The sequence below is a fragment of the Misgurnus anguillicaudatus genome, chromosome 17 (assembly GCF_027580225.2).
Source record: "Misgurnus anguillicaudatus chromosome 17, ASM2758022v2, whole genome shotgun sequence".
NCBI lineage: Eukaryota > Metazoa > Chordata > Actinopteri > Cypriniformes > Cobitidae > Misgurnus > Misgurnus anguillicaudatus.
The window spans coordinates 23,104,288-23,120,259 of NC_073353.2; the positions used below are offsets into that span (position 1 = coordinate 23,104,288).

Genomic DNA, 15,972 nt, shown 5'->3' on the forward strand with positions numbered 1-15,972 from the left:
GAGTTAATTCATCGCTAGTTTACAGTCAAGATACTTCACCCATCTAGAATATGGCACGTTACGTATTACATACTGTATGCTTAATGAAAGTAACTCTTTCTGAAAGGACCTTACAGACACACACTCGTCACATGGCGCCAAATACATTTTACTACCCACGTTTTTAAAATCACTTCATGTCGTTCGTTTCTAGGGGAGGGTGAAGTAACTTCTTTGAGACTGAGTAAAAAGTTGTTTGTGGTGCTTTTTTGCGAGCTAGCAGCAAAGGAAACGGAAAAACGTTGTGTTGTTGTTACGTTTGTGACTCAGCGTCATGGCGTTGCTGTTTACCTGGGGTCGTAAGAACTGTGAAAACTCATATCTTGGCGATGACTTGGAGGATAAATTAGTCAAATTTTTGACAAGACAATATTCAGAAAATATACATTGCTGAACGAAACAAGAATGGAGTCATCAAAAAACAAAATATTTTGGCCTTATAGCAATGCAGGTATAGTTTTTGTTTATATATATATTTGTTTGCTATTTCAAAAAATATAAAGTTTTTTGTCATAGTTTCTATTATTGGCTTATGTTAATAAATAAAAGTTTTTTTATTTTCCTTTGTTTTAAAGTAACATGCTGCTTTTTAATATGGCAGTTTTATGTTTTTATAGGTCATCCATTTTGTTTCATGCACCCTTGTTGATTTCGTAACTTTCGACGTATCTACACAGCTCCAGCCAATTAAGGAGACCCAAATCAACCCCTGTACATTAATGAAGTCGGATTTACAGCGTGGGATTATGGAACCCCTACTTGTAAATGGTACACGTCCATCGTATCATAATGTGGCCTTAGTCTTTTTAAACCAATCATTGTAAGACAATCCTGTACACAGACAGAAGAGAGGCTGACCAGCCCTTATGTCATTCTCTGTCCATCCTTGAAGTGCTCTCTTTGTGAAAGTCCAAGTACCAGAGTAGCGCTCTCTTGTGGCAGAAGAGCAAAATGCACCGTCACCCAGCATCGTCTAAAATTGATACCACTTCTTGTCTTTGCATTTCAGCATCAGCTGTGGGCAACATAAAAATCACATGAGTTTGAACAAAAGCTCAGTAAAGATGGAAATTCAATATGCATCTTTTTTATCTATAATGTGACTAATTTACATAGAACGTTGATTTGCTTTCGATAGAAAAAAATGGTAATGACTTTTAGTGCACCTTTTTAAACTGGACTGCAGGGGCCTCATTTATAAAAATCCACTACAAAGTCCATATTTATAAAAACTGTCTTTGACGTAGAAAAGTGCTTAGCGCCACATCAGGAGCTGTGTCTGAAACCATTCACTTGTTCACTCATTCACTATTCCACTTTATGGGGAACAACAAATGGAGTCCCCTATATGGGGAAGAAGCAAATGAAAATGAGTGAGCGATTTCGGACACTGACGTAAATATCATGCGTCAGAGAGCTGTCGCAGAGATTCGCCATAAACACCTGTGTGGCTTTATTGATTGTACTGTGAAATGGTAAAGTTTACTTTCTTACTGTTTTCACATTTGTCATCATGTTTATTGTATTAGTTGATAATAAAGAGAGCAAAACAACTGCTTATCATATCTATTTACTGCTGTTTTTTATTGTTTAATAAAAATGTGTATTAGATTTTAAATAAAAGATTTTTTTATTTGTTTATTTTCAAAAAGTAGAAAATAACAAAAGTGTATAAACGTAAATGTTTGGTGTTTACTGTCAGTATCCTTCAGCTGATTCAAGTTACGCGTTCGTCTCCCGTTGCATCATGGGAAATATGAGTGAGCGAGTGTACATCGAATGTACCCTCGAGTGTAGTGCATTGTGCGTAAAAAGTAGTGAATGAATGTTATGCTGCGTTTACACCAGCCGCAGTATAGGCGTGAAGCGCGAGTGATTTCAATGTTAAGTCAATGTAAAGACGCATTGATGTGTGTCTGAAGGTCTCGCGGCGCGAATGAGGCGTTTGGCGCGGCGCGGAAGACGCGGTTTCGCCTCATTCGGGTGTCTAGTTTGTGTGAATGGTGCGAATTAAGTGCCTGGCGCGGTACGCGTGAATGGTGCTTTTTGTGCATTTTGCGTTTGATGCAAATTTGCGGCTGACGCCCGAGTTGAAAAATTTTAACTTTGGCAGAATTTCGTGCTGCGTTAACCAGTCAGGAGCCTGCTTGCTGCTGTGGCGGCAGCCCTGCCCGGAGTCACTCATTCAACCTGAAGAAACGCTTGATATTGTCCGTGAGCAGTCAACCGGAGCTATACGACACAATTTCTTACTATAGAGACAGGAATAAAAAGGACCTCCCTTGGAAAAGTGTCAGTGAGGATATTGGGCAACCTGGTAAGTTGTATTACACTTCACTTTTGAGTCATGTGACGTTTATTGACCCACGCCGTTTATTTTCCCCCTATAGACAAGTTTCCCAGGTGAAATAGGCGGGCCGTCATTAGCCTTTCACTCTGCCAACGACTTCCAGTTAGCGAGTTTGTTTTCGCCACGAGTTGTTGCAACCACAAACAGCACAATATGTCACGGAGCCGTGTCGGCATGTAACACCATACGTAGTTTACTAGGCTAATGGCGGCCCGCCTATTTCACCCGGGAAACTTGTCTATAGTAAGGTTACCAAATACAAACCGGTAACTCTCTCGACAAATGCACAGGCAACATCAGTCATCTTGCAAACAGACAACCGCATAGCACTTGCCCCTCCCACAAGAACCGAAATGCATTCAAACTGTTCAAGCGGCAAACTAGGCGCAGTAGACGCGATTTTGACGCCTGAAACGCGGTTGGTGTAAAAACAGCATAAGAATACAGTTGTTCACTTAGGTTTCGGACACCACTACAAAATGGCCGACACCCGATATAGTGCACTATATAGTGGATAGGGAACGGTTACAGGCACAGCTACTGTCTAAGCAGACGTATGCACTTTTGCTTGTCCGATTGCTGCAGGTTTTTGGCAATATAAGTCGTTCTTGCTGCTCGAAATTGGGTTTAAACATTGACAAACGCTCTTTTATATTAATTAGGCATCGTTTAAAGGCGGGGATCTGAAACTGATCAAGATCATTTGCGCTTTATACATTTCACATCTGAAAGAAAGGGGTACGCGCATTTTCTGTGCGTAAGTTCAGTTTATGAATCACATGTACGCATTTTTATAAATGATCGTAAGATCAAACATAGGATGGTTTCTACGCAGCATTTTATAAATGAGGCTCCAGATGGCTAGTGAACGATTTTTTTTATTAAAATATCATGGAGGCTTAGCAATAGCCTACTGTTTAGTAAATTCAGCCATAACATTTCAATAAAGTCTATCTTTTCATTTTCTAATCTCCTCCATACCTCGTGAGCATGTTTAGAGAAGGTTTCGGCACTAGTCATCATATGGGCGGTTCTATCCTCCAGCTCGCCCAATCTTTGTCCTCTCTCATCCAGGGCAATGCGAGCTCGTGCCAGTTCCCCCACCACCCCGCCTGCTGCGGCCTTCATGCCCTCCATACCACCCTGTCCCGGGATGTGCTGGGCCAAGCTGCGGGATGCCTTACCTGCCGATGCCTCGCCAACTACAGAGAGATAGAGAAATGGTTTTGAGAGCTTTATGTCAATCTTCCTGTCTAAGTGGATGATTTTTGGCAAGTGTAAGCTGTGAACCAGACTGAATATCAACCAACAAATGCCTAGAGATAAATAAAGTATGCTCACATAGCTCCTCTCGGTCAAAGGTTTGGGCGTTGCCGCCAAAAAAGCCCTTAAGAAAGCCACGGTTCTGAGCCTCGGGGGTCTCAATGGGTGTAAAGAGTTCCCCTAACATCTCCTGCAGTAAAAGGAGAAAAGTTTAAATAGAAAAATTTGACCATGACTGTAAAATTCAGGCTAATTTTAAAATTAGAAGCATCAAAAAAGTTTTCAGTTATTCATTTCACTTTCATTTTAATGTTTTAGACAGAATTATAGTCAATATAAAAAAAATAGTTCACTTTAAAATGAAAATTCTGTCATCATTTACTCATCTTCATGTTGTTCTAAACCTGTATGAATTTCTTTTTTCTGATGAACACAAAAGAAGATATTTTGAGAAATTATGATAAACACATACTGTAGCAGATAGTGACCATTGACTTCCATAGTAGGAAAAAAATATTTTGGAAGTATAAATGATGAAGAAAATATTTTGATAAATGATGGTAAGCACACAGTTGATGGTACCCATTAAATTCCATCATATTTTTTTATTCCTACTATTTAAGTCAATGGACACTATATGCTGTGTGTTTACCATCATTTCTCAAAATATCTTCTTTTGTATTCATCAGAAAAAAGAAATTCATACAGGTCAAAACAACATGAGGATGAGTAAATGATGACCGAATTTTTATTTTAAAGTGAATTGTCCCTTTAAATATATCAAGTTTAATTTAAAAATAACAGCACAAAAAACACCAGCAGATGTCAGTAAAGTTACACAATTCATCTCTCTCTCTCTCTCTCTCTCTGTCAGGTTTAATTCAGTCGGAGGTAATTTGAGTTGGAAATAAAAAGGTTGTGCCTTTTATAAATCCAAATTAGGATAAAAATGGCATAAATTTTGGTGGGCCAATGAAATCATTTCCAGTTCATAGAAGGTGCGTATTTCACATAACGTACACTGTACTGCACTGGAATTTTGGGCATTGTGCACAGTATCCATACTACATGCTGCAGAAATAGTATGAATAGCATGGCAGTGTGCCATTTCGAGCCCAGCTAGTGAGAGGGGAATGACATAGGGGAAAAGGGACAGAATGACAACCTGTGCAACAGAAATTACAGCGGAGATGCAGCAGGGCTCAGCTCAGCAGAGCTCAAAGCATTTCTGACAAGCATGACATTTCACTTCAATAGGCACACACACGCACACACATAAAGTCAAACCCACCTGTAGGTTGTCACACATCTCTTGGCTGTAAGTGATTCTCTGTATCTCGGTAGGGGAGCACAGATACAGTGCCTGTCCTCCGTTCGTAAAGCAGAAGGTTCTGGCAATGCGCATGTCTGTAAGCGGCAGGTAGCTGATGTCTAGCAGAGGTCGTAAACTGGGAAGGCTGCGAGACACACATACAAAAGGGAAAGATGCCAGGTTTAGCTACTGCATTCCAAAATCCTTTGTACTTGCAAATTAATCAATAACAGTATCATTTGGTGAGTTTCTGCAACCTGGATCAAATTGATATCGAAATGGTTTCAAGTTGGCATGACCACACTATCCCATATTTAAGACAAAATAAATGTTGACATGAACCTCAGAGTCATGATGTGTCCATTGGCGCAGAAGCAGGCCAGACAAACGCTGTTGCAAACGGACACCACATCGGCACGCAACACAAAGGACGAATCGGTGATGTTGTGCACGTATAGACATGCCTGAGAAGGCATGAGGAACACTTTGGCCTGCCTCTCCGAACACACAACGGCTAAGTGTCCATCTCCACAGGCCTCTTGAGAGGAGGAGGGCGAGAAGTTGACCAGCTTTCGTTTGCGGGGTCGATCTGGGTCCTCTGGGGCATGAAGGTCCCGCCACACCTCGTAGGGATTTTGGATTAATGCGCCCCCACAGTCAAGGAAGCCAAACCGCAAAACGGAGCCCTTTAGCATTAAAACTGTTCCTAAAATATAAAGATTAGGATTATTTTTACTGCTTGTTAAATTTTAAATAAAAAAACTGTCAATGCAACAAAATTCTTGAACATTTTCATTTGTTTTTATTACATGTCTTTTTTTATAGTCAAAAAGGTCATGGTGGTGTTGGATGTTTGTGTGAACCCAAATGTCTGGTTGAAATTCTTATCTGGATGCTTGCATTAAAATATATGGTATTTGTCTGTATATATTATGAATTGTCTGTTGGGTCTCACCAGTGGGAGCCACAGTAACTGGCTCTTCCTGACGTTCCTCCTCATCCATAGGGATGGACACCGGGATGATGAGCACCATGCCCAGACTCGTTCCCACCCACAGACAGGGCGTAGGCAGGGTGTCCGACTTACGCCCATACGACTCTGCAAACTGCAAGGTGGTCACGGCCTCTTTAGTCTCCCTGTCAATGCTGGAAACACTGGAGCTCCGTGAACGACTGAACGAGTTTTCTCGGCTCTCTGAGAAAGAACGAATAAGGGAGGATAGGAGAGAAATGTCAGGAATGATGGAAGGTGAAAGACAGTGAAAGTGGTGAAAGATAAAGAATTGCAGAGAAAGAGAAGATAATAGAAAGAGAAAACGGAAAAAAATATTCAGACAGAAGGAGAATCCTTCTGAGGAATTAACTCTTTAGTTTATAGAGAGTACAGACAAAAAGACAAGTGAAGTCGCTATACTCCTCACACTTTCAATTGCATGAAAAAAGTGATACAGGTGTGCAGTTGCATACATAACAAAAACCTTGTTTGTTATTTGTTTAAAAAAAAAACAATAAAATACACAGTGACACACATTAATGCACATCTGATGAGCACACACATCTGCAAATGCATTTCTCCTATCTGAATGTTCAGACATGTCACACACAACACACAAACTCTCTAAACTTATTTGTGTCATCTATAGCATCTTTAAAATTTTACTGCATGTGAATTGTTTCTATATCCACACATATTCATGCAGACCAACACACATTAAACGATTAGTCCATTTTCTTTAAAAAATCCAGATAATTTACTCACCACCATGTTACCATGTTGATGTCTTTCTTTGTTCAGTCGAGAAGAAATTATGTTTTTTGAGAAAAAAACTCCAGGATCTTTCTCATTTTAATGAACTTGAATGGACCCCAATAGTCAACAGTTCCAATGCAGTTCACAATTGCAGTTTCCGACGATCTCAAACGAGGCACAAGGGTCCCACCCAGCGAAACGATCCTCACCCTTGGCAAGAAAAAAAATGCACCTCCAAACCACAACTTATCGTCCTCCTCCGGTCCTGTGACGCGCCAGCTCGACCTCACGAAATACGTCATCACGTCAAGAGGTCACGGATGACGTATGCGAAACTACGCCCCAGTGTTTACAAGTGTGGAGAAAGAAGACTGTTCCGACGTTGTTGTATGTGGAATGATACTAATTAATGTCTTTGTGTCAGTTTATTGTTTAAAATGGTCCGCAAATGTGCGTTTCGTATATGTAACACGTGACCTTTCCACGGCATTATGCAATTACGTGAGGTAAGAGGAGGAAGACGAGAAGTTGTGGTTCAAAAGTGCATATTTTTTATTTTTCTTGCCAAAACCGACAATCCCTTCGCCAGACAAGACCCCCACGCCCCGTCCGAGATTGTTTAGAGTCCTTTGAAACTGCACTTCCAAACCGCACCAAAACTGTTAAGTGTTGGGGTCCATTAAAATGAGAAAAATTCCGGAATGTTCTCCTCAAAAAACACAACTCCCTCTCGACCGAACAAAGAAAGACATCAACAGTTTGGATGACATGGTGGTGAGAAAATTGACTAATCCTAACAATTTGTGATGAACAAAAATCTATTTAACTAAAGAATAAATAGTAAAGCTACTGTATACATCAGTATGTGACATTCAGTAAGTTGACTTTCTGTGCGTTGCAACTCAGTTTGTCCTACAATAAAAACTGTATTATGATACAGTTTCATAACAAAAACAATATTTAGAAAATGCTGACAGACTTAATAATATCAAAAATTTTTATGTATGCAGAGATTGAAGCACAATGATTTGTGTAATCAATCATGATGGACGATTTCGTGCCTGGCACTTCTAAAATATAGATTACAGTTAATTTAATTATAACATTTATCATATGTCACAGCGGCCCCTATAAACCACCACCAACTGCATTGCATTACTACATTACTCAGTTGCTGGATGTCAATGTCATACACTATCTTTCAAAAGTTTAGGGTCACTTATTCTATTTTCCACATTTATGATAAATACAAAACTATCGATTTCACAAATGTAAATATAATATCAAAATAAATGTTATATTTTAGCATCTTCAAAGTCCTTGAGTCATTGTATATAGTAAGTACGTTATTAATCATTATTACTCAGTACTTGAACGTACGGTGTAATTACAATGTAACAAGGACAGCGTAAAATAAAGTGTAACCTTGTACTCTTGGCATATTATCTTCTTGAGGTCACACTAAGATGCTTTGTATGTAAACAATACTGGAGTTCCCATCTGTGCTGGGCTCATATCGGCTGCTTTTTCTTCACTATTCAGTTCAAGTTCACATCGTCAATAACAGTTTTCTAATTAAATAAATTAATATGTTGACACAAATATTTTTTTTTCGTAAGGCATACACCTTCAGATTCTTAAGATTTATATTTTAACTCGGGTGACCCAAAACATTTGACTGGTAGTGTATGTGTGATACATTTGTGTGCAAATAACTATTAAAACCATATCTAGATTATTAAAGCAGTGTAAATAAATATATATTACATTATTTACTTAAATTAAACATCTAACACACATCTATACACATACATCAAACAAACAAGATTCTAGCACAGCTGGCACTATTTCCTGAGAATGACCCCCCTATTAAATGTGGCTATGGTCATGTTTCTTGCTATTTTTGACTTTTTTTCTATGATAAACATTGTACTTGACAACACACCTTACTATCTTGTGCATAAACTAAACAGTAATAAAATTATTTTCATTTTTAGATAAACAAGCATAGTTACCATGATACTGATCAAGTTTAGTCTTGGACTAAGATGAACAGTTCACAATTTATCACATGTAGTCCAGCACTACATTTAATCTGTGTCTAGATGTTACAGCATACGGACAGACGACTACAAGCTGACAGATTAACAGAGGCTGATGTGAAACACAAAGCAGACATTTTTATAATGTTCAGCAGTGGGAATCCAATCCAGTGTGAAATGCAAAGTGAAGATCCTAAACATCATTAAACGTGATGAGAGAAGAGTTCTGACCAAGCAACAATGAGCCACAGGACGGGACGCTACAGGGTGTGAGGTCGCAGGGTCGTGACCCCGGAACCCTCGAACGGCCCTCCTTACCTCTCTCGCTCCAGGAGTAGCTGGTGATGTGATGCTCATCGTGAGAGTACATACTGACTCCATGTAACTGCTGCAACATGGCCCGTCGGGACGTATAACCTACCACCAAACGTACACACACATGCATATACGCACGACATGCCAACGGTCATAATCACACATACACACACGAAGTGACGATAACACACCACGACATACAAAATTACACAAAAAATGGACGTATACGGTACGTTAAGACAGGACCAGACCATTACAGTGTACAGAGTGACAGAAACGGAGAGAAAGAGAAAACAGATAAACCGATATGTAAGAAAGAAAGAAAGAAAAAAAAGAAGGGGTCCTTTTGTCTCATCATTTTTCAAAATTGACAAGACAGGTCGATATTTTTCAAATACCTGTCCACAGCACATCAGTACATCCAACAGAAAACAACCTGATGAGCAACAGCAAAATCAATTCATTCTTTGTTGGGTGTTATCACAACAACTAAAGGAATAGTTTTATCCTGTACTCAACCTCATGTTGTTTAAAAATCTTCCCAAACTTTTGTGGAATGACACTTTTTTCTATACAAGAAAGGGATATCAAAATCCAAAGCTCACTAAGGTACTGGGAAAATTATTTATATGACTTGTGTTGCAAGTCTTTAAGCCATGTTATAGTTTTGCGTTAGGAACAAAGCAAATTTAAGTTATCGTGTCCTCTCTGAAGACACGCTACTGCCCAGCAAGCAATTTGTTTTTAAAAGAGGTCTAATAGCTTTCCAAACACAGCCCATAAATCTAGGCTAAAAGGATATGGTCTATCAGTGAAAATGTAATAAACCTAGCCCAAAAACAAACAAATGAATGAATTAATGAATGAAACCATACAACTTGGCCGTTTCTCAATATGCGTACGTGCCTGTACTTGTGTTCTTGTGGACTTGTAAAACATCATCATTAGTCGCGGCCCAAGTACTGTTTTAAATCTAAGTTCACATCAAGCCAAGTTCACATAAATGCTCTGGATGTGTTCTTGATGCCCATTTTATCGAGGATGCATCAGGAGGTGACTTGTGTGGACTTATGACATCCATGTTTCCCAGAATGCATTTCATGTCATAGCAATGGACAAAAACCTTCACAATATTCAAAATACTACTCATTTAGCTCTTAAAAGCTGTTTAGTCAAGAATATAGACGGTTTCATCGGACGCACGTGCGCTGACGCGATACACGTCTGGATCCGAACTTTACTTCCGGTTTCGTTTTTTTTAATGGTCTGACTAGTAGCTAAACTGATCTCTTGAACAAATGCCTCGTCGAAAATAACAAATGTTTTGGTTTCATTCACATATTTTCTATATAATCACTGTAGTAAATCACTGCGTTTAACTGGATTTTTTTTGTTTATGTCATGTTGTACATATGTTTTGTAGTATTAAAATAAATGGTTGTGTTTTATATCATACTTCATTTTGTAATAAATACATTAAAGCTCACATAACACAAGCTGTTTCTGCATTTCTGATGTTAATCTGGAGTACCTATAGAGTAGTATTACATCCTTTATATCTCTGAAGAGTCTTTAGTTTAATCAGATTTATAAAATAAAGATTAGCTTTACCGATTCTTTCCAATAACGTATGAAAAAATGAAGAAGGAGGAGTTACTACCGCGGGAGGAGCGAGTACGAGTCATTCAACACTATACAACACGGTTTAACTTATGATTCACTACATGTTTGTGTCATTTATATAATATGCACGCGCCTATTTCCAACATAAGACAGAAGTCTTACTTACCGCATGCAACTCATGACCGGGTTGGGACTTTTCAATGAAATCCAGCACATCAAACACACACGCAAAACTCCGCTGCTACTCCGGATAATAAACTATATCCATTGTTTCTATAAGGCTGGCTTTCTTCTCCTTACATCCAAAAACACACTTCTTCTTTTGTGCCATTGCTGAATTTTGAAATTAGACAAAGCTCTGTCGCGTGATTTGATGTTTGTAAGTTCTAGCGTCTCCCACTATTGACAGGTGGGCGGGGTTTTCCGGGGGAAGTGCCAATAAAAAGAAGTGATACATATACAAACCTCTGAAATGTCAGCTGGACCCACAATCGAAAAAAACCTGTACGAACCCTGTACGAACCCTGGCGAAGTGCATTCGGCACAGAAATACTCTGTAACACGTCCAACTGCTTTTTTGACACTTTGCCTACATTTAGCATGAGGAAACAACTCTATAACTGTGTTAATAAGTCAGAATGCATGAAATACCATTAAACCACCCCTTTAAAGCTAATCATCCAACTAATTGTTGCCTTAACCACATATTCATATTTTCAAAACAAAAACAAGCAGGGTTTTTGCATTTCATATATTTTGTTAAAAATATATTAAAATAAGAATAGCCAGGGCTGCATGTATTGGTTACACTCTTAGAAAGGATGTGTTAATTTTTACACATCTTTGTCCGTTAAGCTTTTAACTGTGTGTCATTTTGTGTTGATTTTGTGTTAAAATATAACACAGGTTGTGTTAAAAGTAACACAAAATGTGTCGTTACAATAATAACACAGAGATGGGTGAATTCTGGGACAAGGTATTTAGTGTGTTGTCCCAAAATCAACACTAATGTGTTGTTTTTAACACATTCGTTCTAAGAGTGTAGACTGAATGATGACCTCAAGTACTCTGCTGTTCCATTTGCAATATAACCGGACTCGCATCCTACCATCCACGGGAGTTCATTTTTCTGAGCCTGACCTTCCAACTACGAAGGACGCAAGTCCGAACTTGGCGTTCTTGGTATTGAAAAACGGCTCTTGTAATAAGTGTTGACTTTGCTTACATGATGTAATATCATATAGCTCACAAGTTATTTTGGCAAAAAACGACAATCAAATTTATTTTGGCTAGAAGTGCGGGTTACTCATAGCCATGCGACATCGGGTCTATAGTTAACCTAGTTAACTTAGACAGTAAAATGACAGCTTTTGCTTGCTGGACATTTATTATTTTAACTCAATGATTTCAACTATTCTCAACAACATGAGGATGAGTAAAAGATACATTTTTAGGGTAAACTATTCCTGTCACAATGAGCACGACAGAATGCTGATCTTACATAGCATTCACTTCACAATTTGAAACAATAAAAAGAAACAAATCCAAACACTCACAGCTCTCTCTCACAAGCACATGGTGTTAAATGTTTAAACAAAATCACACCGCTGCTAGGTTTGTGTACAGACACACACATTGACCTTTTCTATTAGCGACATCACCTGTATCTGTGGGGACAGTAAAGATAATTAACCGTATCCGTCCTGTTAGCCTGTTAGCTTAAATATTTCATGAAAGAGACAGAAAAAATCTGCTCGCTTTCTCTCTCTGGGACTCCTTTGCTTAGGTCACAGACTGTCAATCACGGCAGGAAATCCAAATGACAAACCTGAAACACCAACAACGCCCTCACCCTATGGAACGAGCAAACCATTTCTGATGTTGGAGACTCTTTTTTTAGCAAGAGTGGTTTTATAAATGCTTACAGTAACTTGATTATATTATAACTTGAGACATACAGCATTTATTTTTATCCAAAGCGACTTATAGTGCATTACAAGGTATACATTTTCCTCAGTATGTGTGTTCCCTGGAGCTTAAACCCTTGATTTTTTTGTTCAATGTTCTAACAATAGAGCTACAGAAAAACTGTTGCTCATAGATTGTTTGTTTTTTTACGGTAAGGTAATTTCTTTTAGCATTTCTAACTGTGTGTGTTTCCACGCTTCACGCTTGTTTATACGAGACTACATATCCCAGCGTTCTCACCTCCCGCCGCTCTCTCTTCCTGCGGCGTGTCTCATTAGCGACGGCCTGGCTCTCCTCGCTGCTAATTGACCTTTAATTATCCCAGCGACCCCACTGCGGCACCACATGCCTGTTACCGTAGCGATAGGGATGCACACCACGCGCCGAGACCAAAGGAGCGGCAGGCAGTCCTCTAACGGACAATAACACTTCTCCATAAGAGGAGAGAAATAAGTCATGTCTAAACTGGACCGAGCAGTGGGAAAGGACATGGATTTGTTTCAACATCAAGACTCAATTAAAATAATTCAAGCCGAGTCCGTGCAGAAGAGATTCAGAGATGAATATTTAGCTTGAAAAAAATGTCAAAATAACCAGGTGAAAATGTAAAAGTGATGGGAAAGGGAAAAATGTGTTTTGACTAGCTAGTCAGCCATCACAAAATCTTTTTCCATTAAATATAGATTATGTCAAAAAGCGCACTGACGGTCAGTCAGAGGGCGTTGCGGTCGTTGTGAAAATCGTATGACTTCTGTGACACTCTCTGTATGCTGCTGTCTGACTTTGGCCGCTTGTCCTGGTTGGTGTCCTTCACGTAAAAAGGATTACGGACACAGGTGGCAACGATTGGATAAGTAATTGACAGAAAGTCAGCGTGGAGTGAGGATATGATCTAAGTGATGTGTTATATTAGGGACGTAAATGACTGACAAGGACAGGGCATTGACAGTCAAGCACATTTGTCTGTGAAAGTCTTTTGAAGAACAGACAGGAAGCCTAATGAACTAAGGTCATGTCATAATGTTTTGTTTTTACTTAATGTCTACTTGCAACGATTCTCCGACTCGAAAAGTGAAATACCTGGTTACGTCTTTAAGTTCATACTTATAGTTCTATTTTTTCTGCGTCAGAGAGTTGATTCTTTGGGAATGCATACATGGTGACGGTGTCCGAGTATGCATATCAAATTCAACCAATGATTGGGCGTACTGTCACCGGCAGAAGCCAGAGAGAATAAAAGGATGAAAAGGAATGCCCACTTTAGCTGGCATATGCCAAAGCAGGTGTACAGGTATGCCGGAAGTATGGCAAAGGAGACGCAGCATCTCATTCCCTTCTCAGGGAACAGAGCTTACGTAACCTGAAACATTATTTTATTATTTATACTTGCATTTTATCAACGAACCTAAATATAACGAACCTTAATGCGTAAGGATAATGTCACCACCCGATTGGTCGGCTTTGATTACACAATTTCTCTGTTCACTTGTTTAGTGCGCACCAGTTGAGTTCACGTGTCAGCATTCACATTTACTGTGCATTCGCACCGCCACCGGAGAGAGCGTCAATAAAAGCTCTGGCTGCCTTATTAAAGCAACACTATGTAGTTTCCATGCAAAAATGACTTACAGCTCCCCCATGTGGTTGAAAAGCGCAACAGTGCCTGGTATCAGACACTCTTCTTGCAAGCAGGGGTAGTAGAGGGGCGGGTCTGTGTGCTCTACCCTCCACCGCCACTTTCAGAGTATGCTTGTAGCAGCTAGGAGGCTGCTCAGGTTGCAGCAACAGTATAATTTGTCCAGTTAAAAGTTGTTCTATCACTGAAATAATTTTAGAGACATTATTTAAAGGTCGAAAAACTACATAGTGTTGCTTTAAGGACGCTATAGAAAATGTGTAGTGGATGCTCTGATGCTCGAATGCGTTCTCTGGAATCCTCTCAAGCGGAGGTTTCCGCCTTCCTATTGGTTGCCGTCGAATGTTTCCGCCTTCCGATTGGTTGCCGTCGAACCGCGTCATAGCTCATTACCATAAAGTTGAGCTGATTTCAACTCTTCTCACGCTCACACCGTACGACACGCCACGCTGCTGCTTGACGGGATTCGCCGCTGGCTCTCATTGAAAATGAATAACTTCTGGCTACTTTGAGGCTCTCGCCGGTGGCGGTGTGGAGGCAGTGTTACTTAAATGAACCGCAACAACCGAGCAATCGCACCAGAGTTTGTTTTAATCGAACCAAACATGTCAAGTATGGCTGACAGAAGGTATTCTGTCACTTTGGATTGGCATGGCCAGTTCAATATAGTTTACTTCCTTGCAAAGCCTGCATTATATTGTGAAAGGGCTCCCAAAAGAATCTGATTTACTTATGAAACACTATCAGAAATAAAGGCACAAAAGTTGTCACTGGGACAGTACCCTTTCAAAAAGGTACACCTTTGTACCCAAAGACTGCATATTTAAAGGTACATATTGGCAGTTTAAAGATAGATATTTGTACATAAATGGTGCATATTATGACCTTTTCTAAAGGGTACTGCCCCAGTGACTACTTTGTACCTTTATTTTTGACAGTGTGTACAAACTATCAAGACCAGACTGCAATGTCCTGGGATCCTTCAGAATGATATACAGAGAAGGTACTGACAGCCAGGAACAGTTCAAACTTTTACATTTCTTATTTGTCACATAGAGATATAAATGAATGTTCTTTCTGTACTGAAAAGCAGGTTATTATAAGACCGGAGATACAATTATTTCATGATACAGTATAGGTATGCAAAATGTAACTTTTAGGAGGATCTCTTGACAGAAATGCAATATAGTATACATAACTATATTATCAGTAGTGTAAAAAGACATTACACAATGAACTGTATTGTTTTTCTTACTTAAGAATGATCTGTTTGTATCTACATACACAGCAGGTCCCCTTAAGTCGTGTCATTATCCTACAGTAGCCCTTAACAGACAAACTGCTCTACAGAGTGCATTTCGTCCCTATATTGTCTCAGACGACGCGGTATGAAAGTAAGGTTGGTTGCAAGTAAGGCTTTTGTTACTTTTAAGAATGGGCACACACATACTGTAAATACACACACACTCTCCAACATTAAAACATAGCAACAATATGCACAAACCCTTAAACATGTCCAAGCTGATTATGTGTTTTGTAGGAATGTACGGCATTGCCTAAACGTTTTTGTTTTTGTAGTGATCCCAGATGAAACATCAAAAATTTCTCACTAAGAGGGTCTAAAAGAAAGACCAAGGCCATGAATGTAACGTAAACCTAAGCTTGTTTTTTCAG

At 39.3% G+C, this 15,972-nt stretch overlaps 1 protein-coding gene across 13 annotated transcripts in view; it reads right to left on the reverse strand.

The window, feature by feature from the left end:
- Positions 1–512: 512 nt before the first annotated feature.
- The window catches only part of stxbp5l (syntaxin binding protein 5L), a 177,626-nt gene continuing 162,166 nt past the window's right edge, over positions 513–15,972 (reverse strand). For 8 of the 13 annotated variants that reach the window (XM_073855179.1, XM_073855178.1, XM_055216413.2 and 5 more), the window contains 7 exons: positions 9,075–9,173; positions 5,920–6,159; positions 5,307–5,670; positions 4,944–5,109; positions 3,731–3,842; positions 3,371–3,591; positions 513–1,054 (listed from right to left, as the gene is read on the reverse strand). In XM_073855179.1, coding sequence (XP_073711280.1) covers positions 1,013–1,054; positions 3,371–3,591; positions 3,731–3,842; positions 4,944–5,109; positions 5,307–5,670; positions 5,920–6,159; positions 9,075–9,173 — 1,244 coding nt within the window. In that variant the 3' untranslated portion in view covers positions 513–1,012. The remainder of the gene's footprint in view (positions 1,055–3,370; positions 3,592–3,730; positions 3,843–4,943; positions 5,110–5,306; positions 5,671–5,919; positions 6,160–9,074; positions 9,174–15,972) is intronic. The other 5 variants (XM_073855180.1, XM_073855181.1, XM_055216415.2 and 2 more) reach the window with 1 other exon arrangement.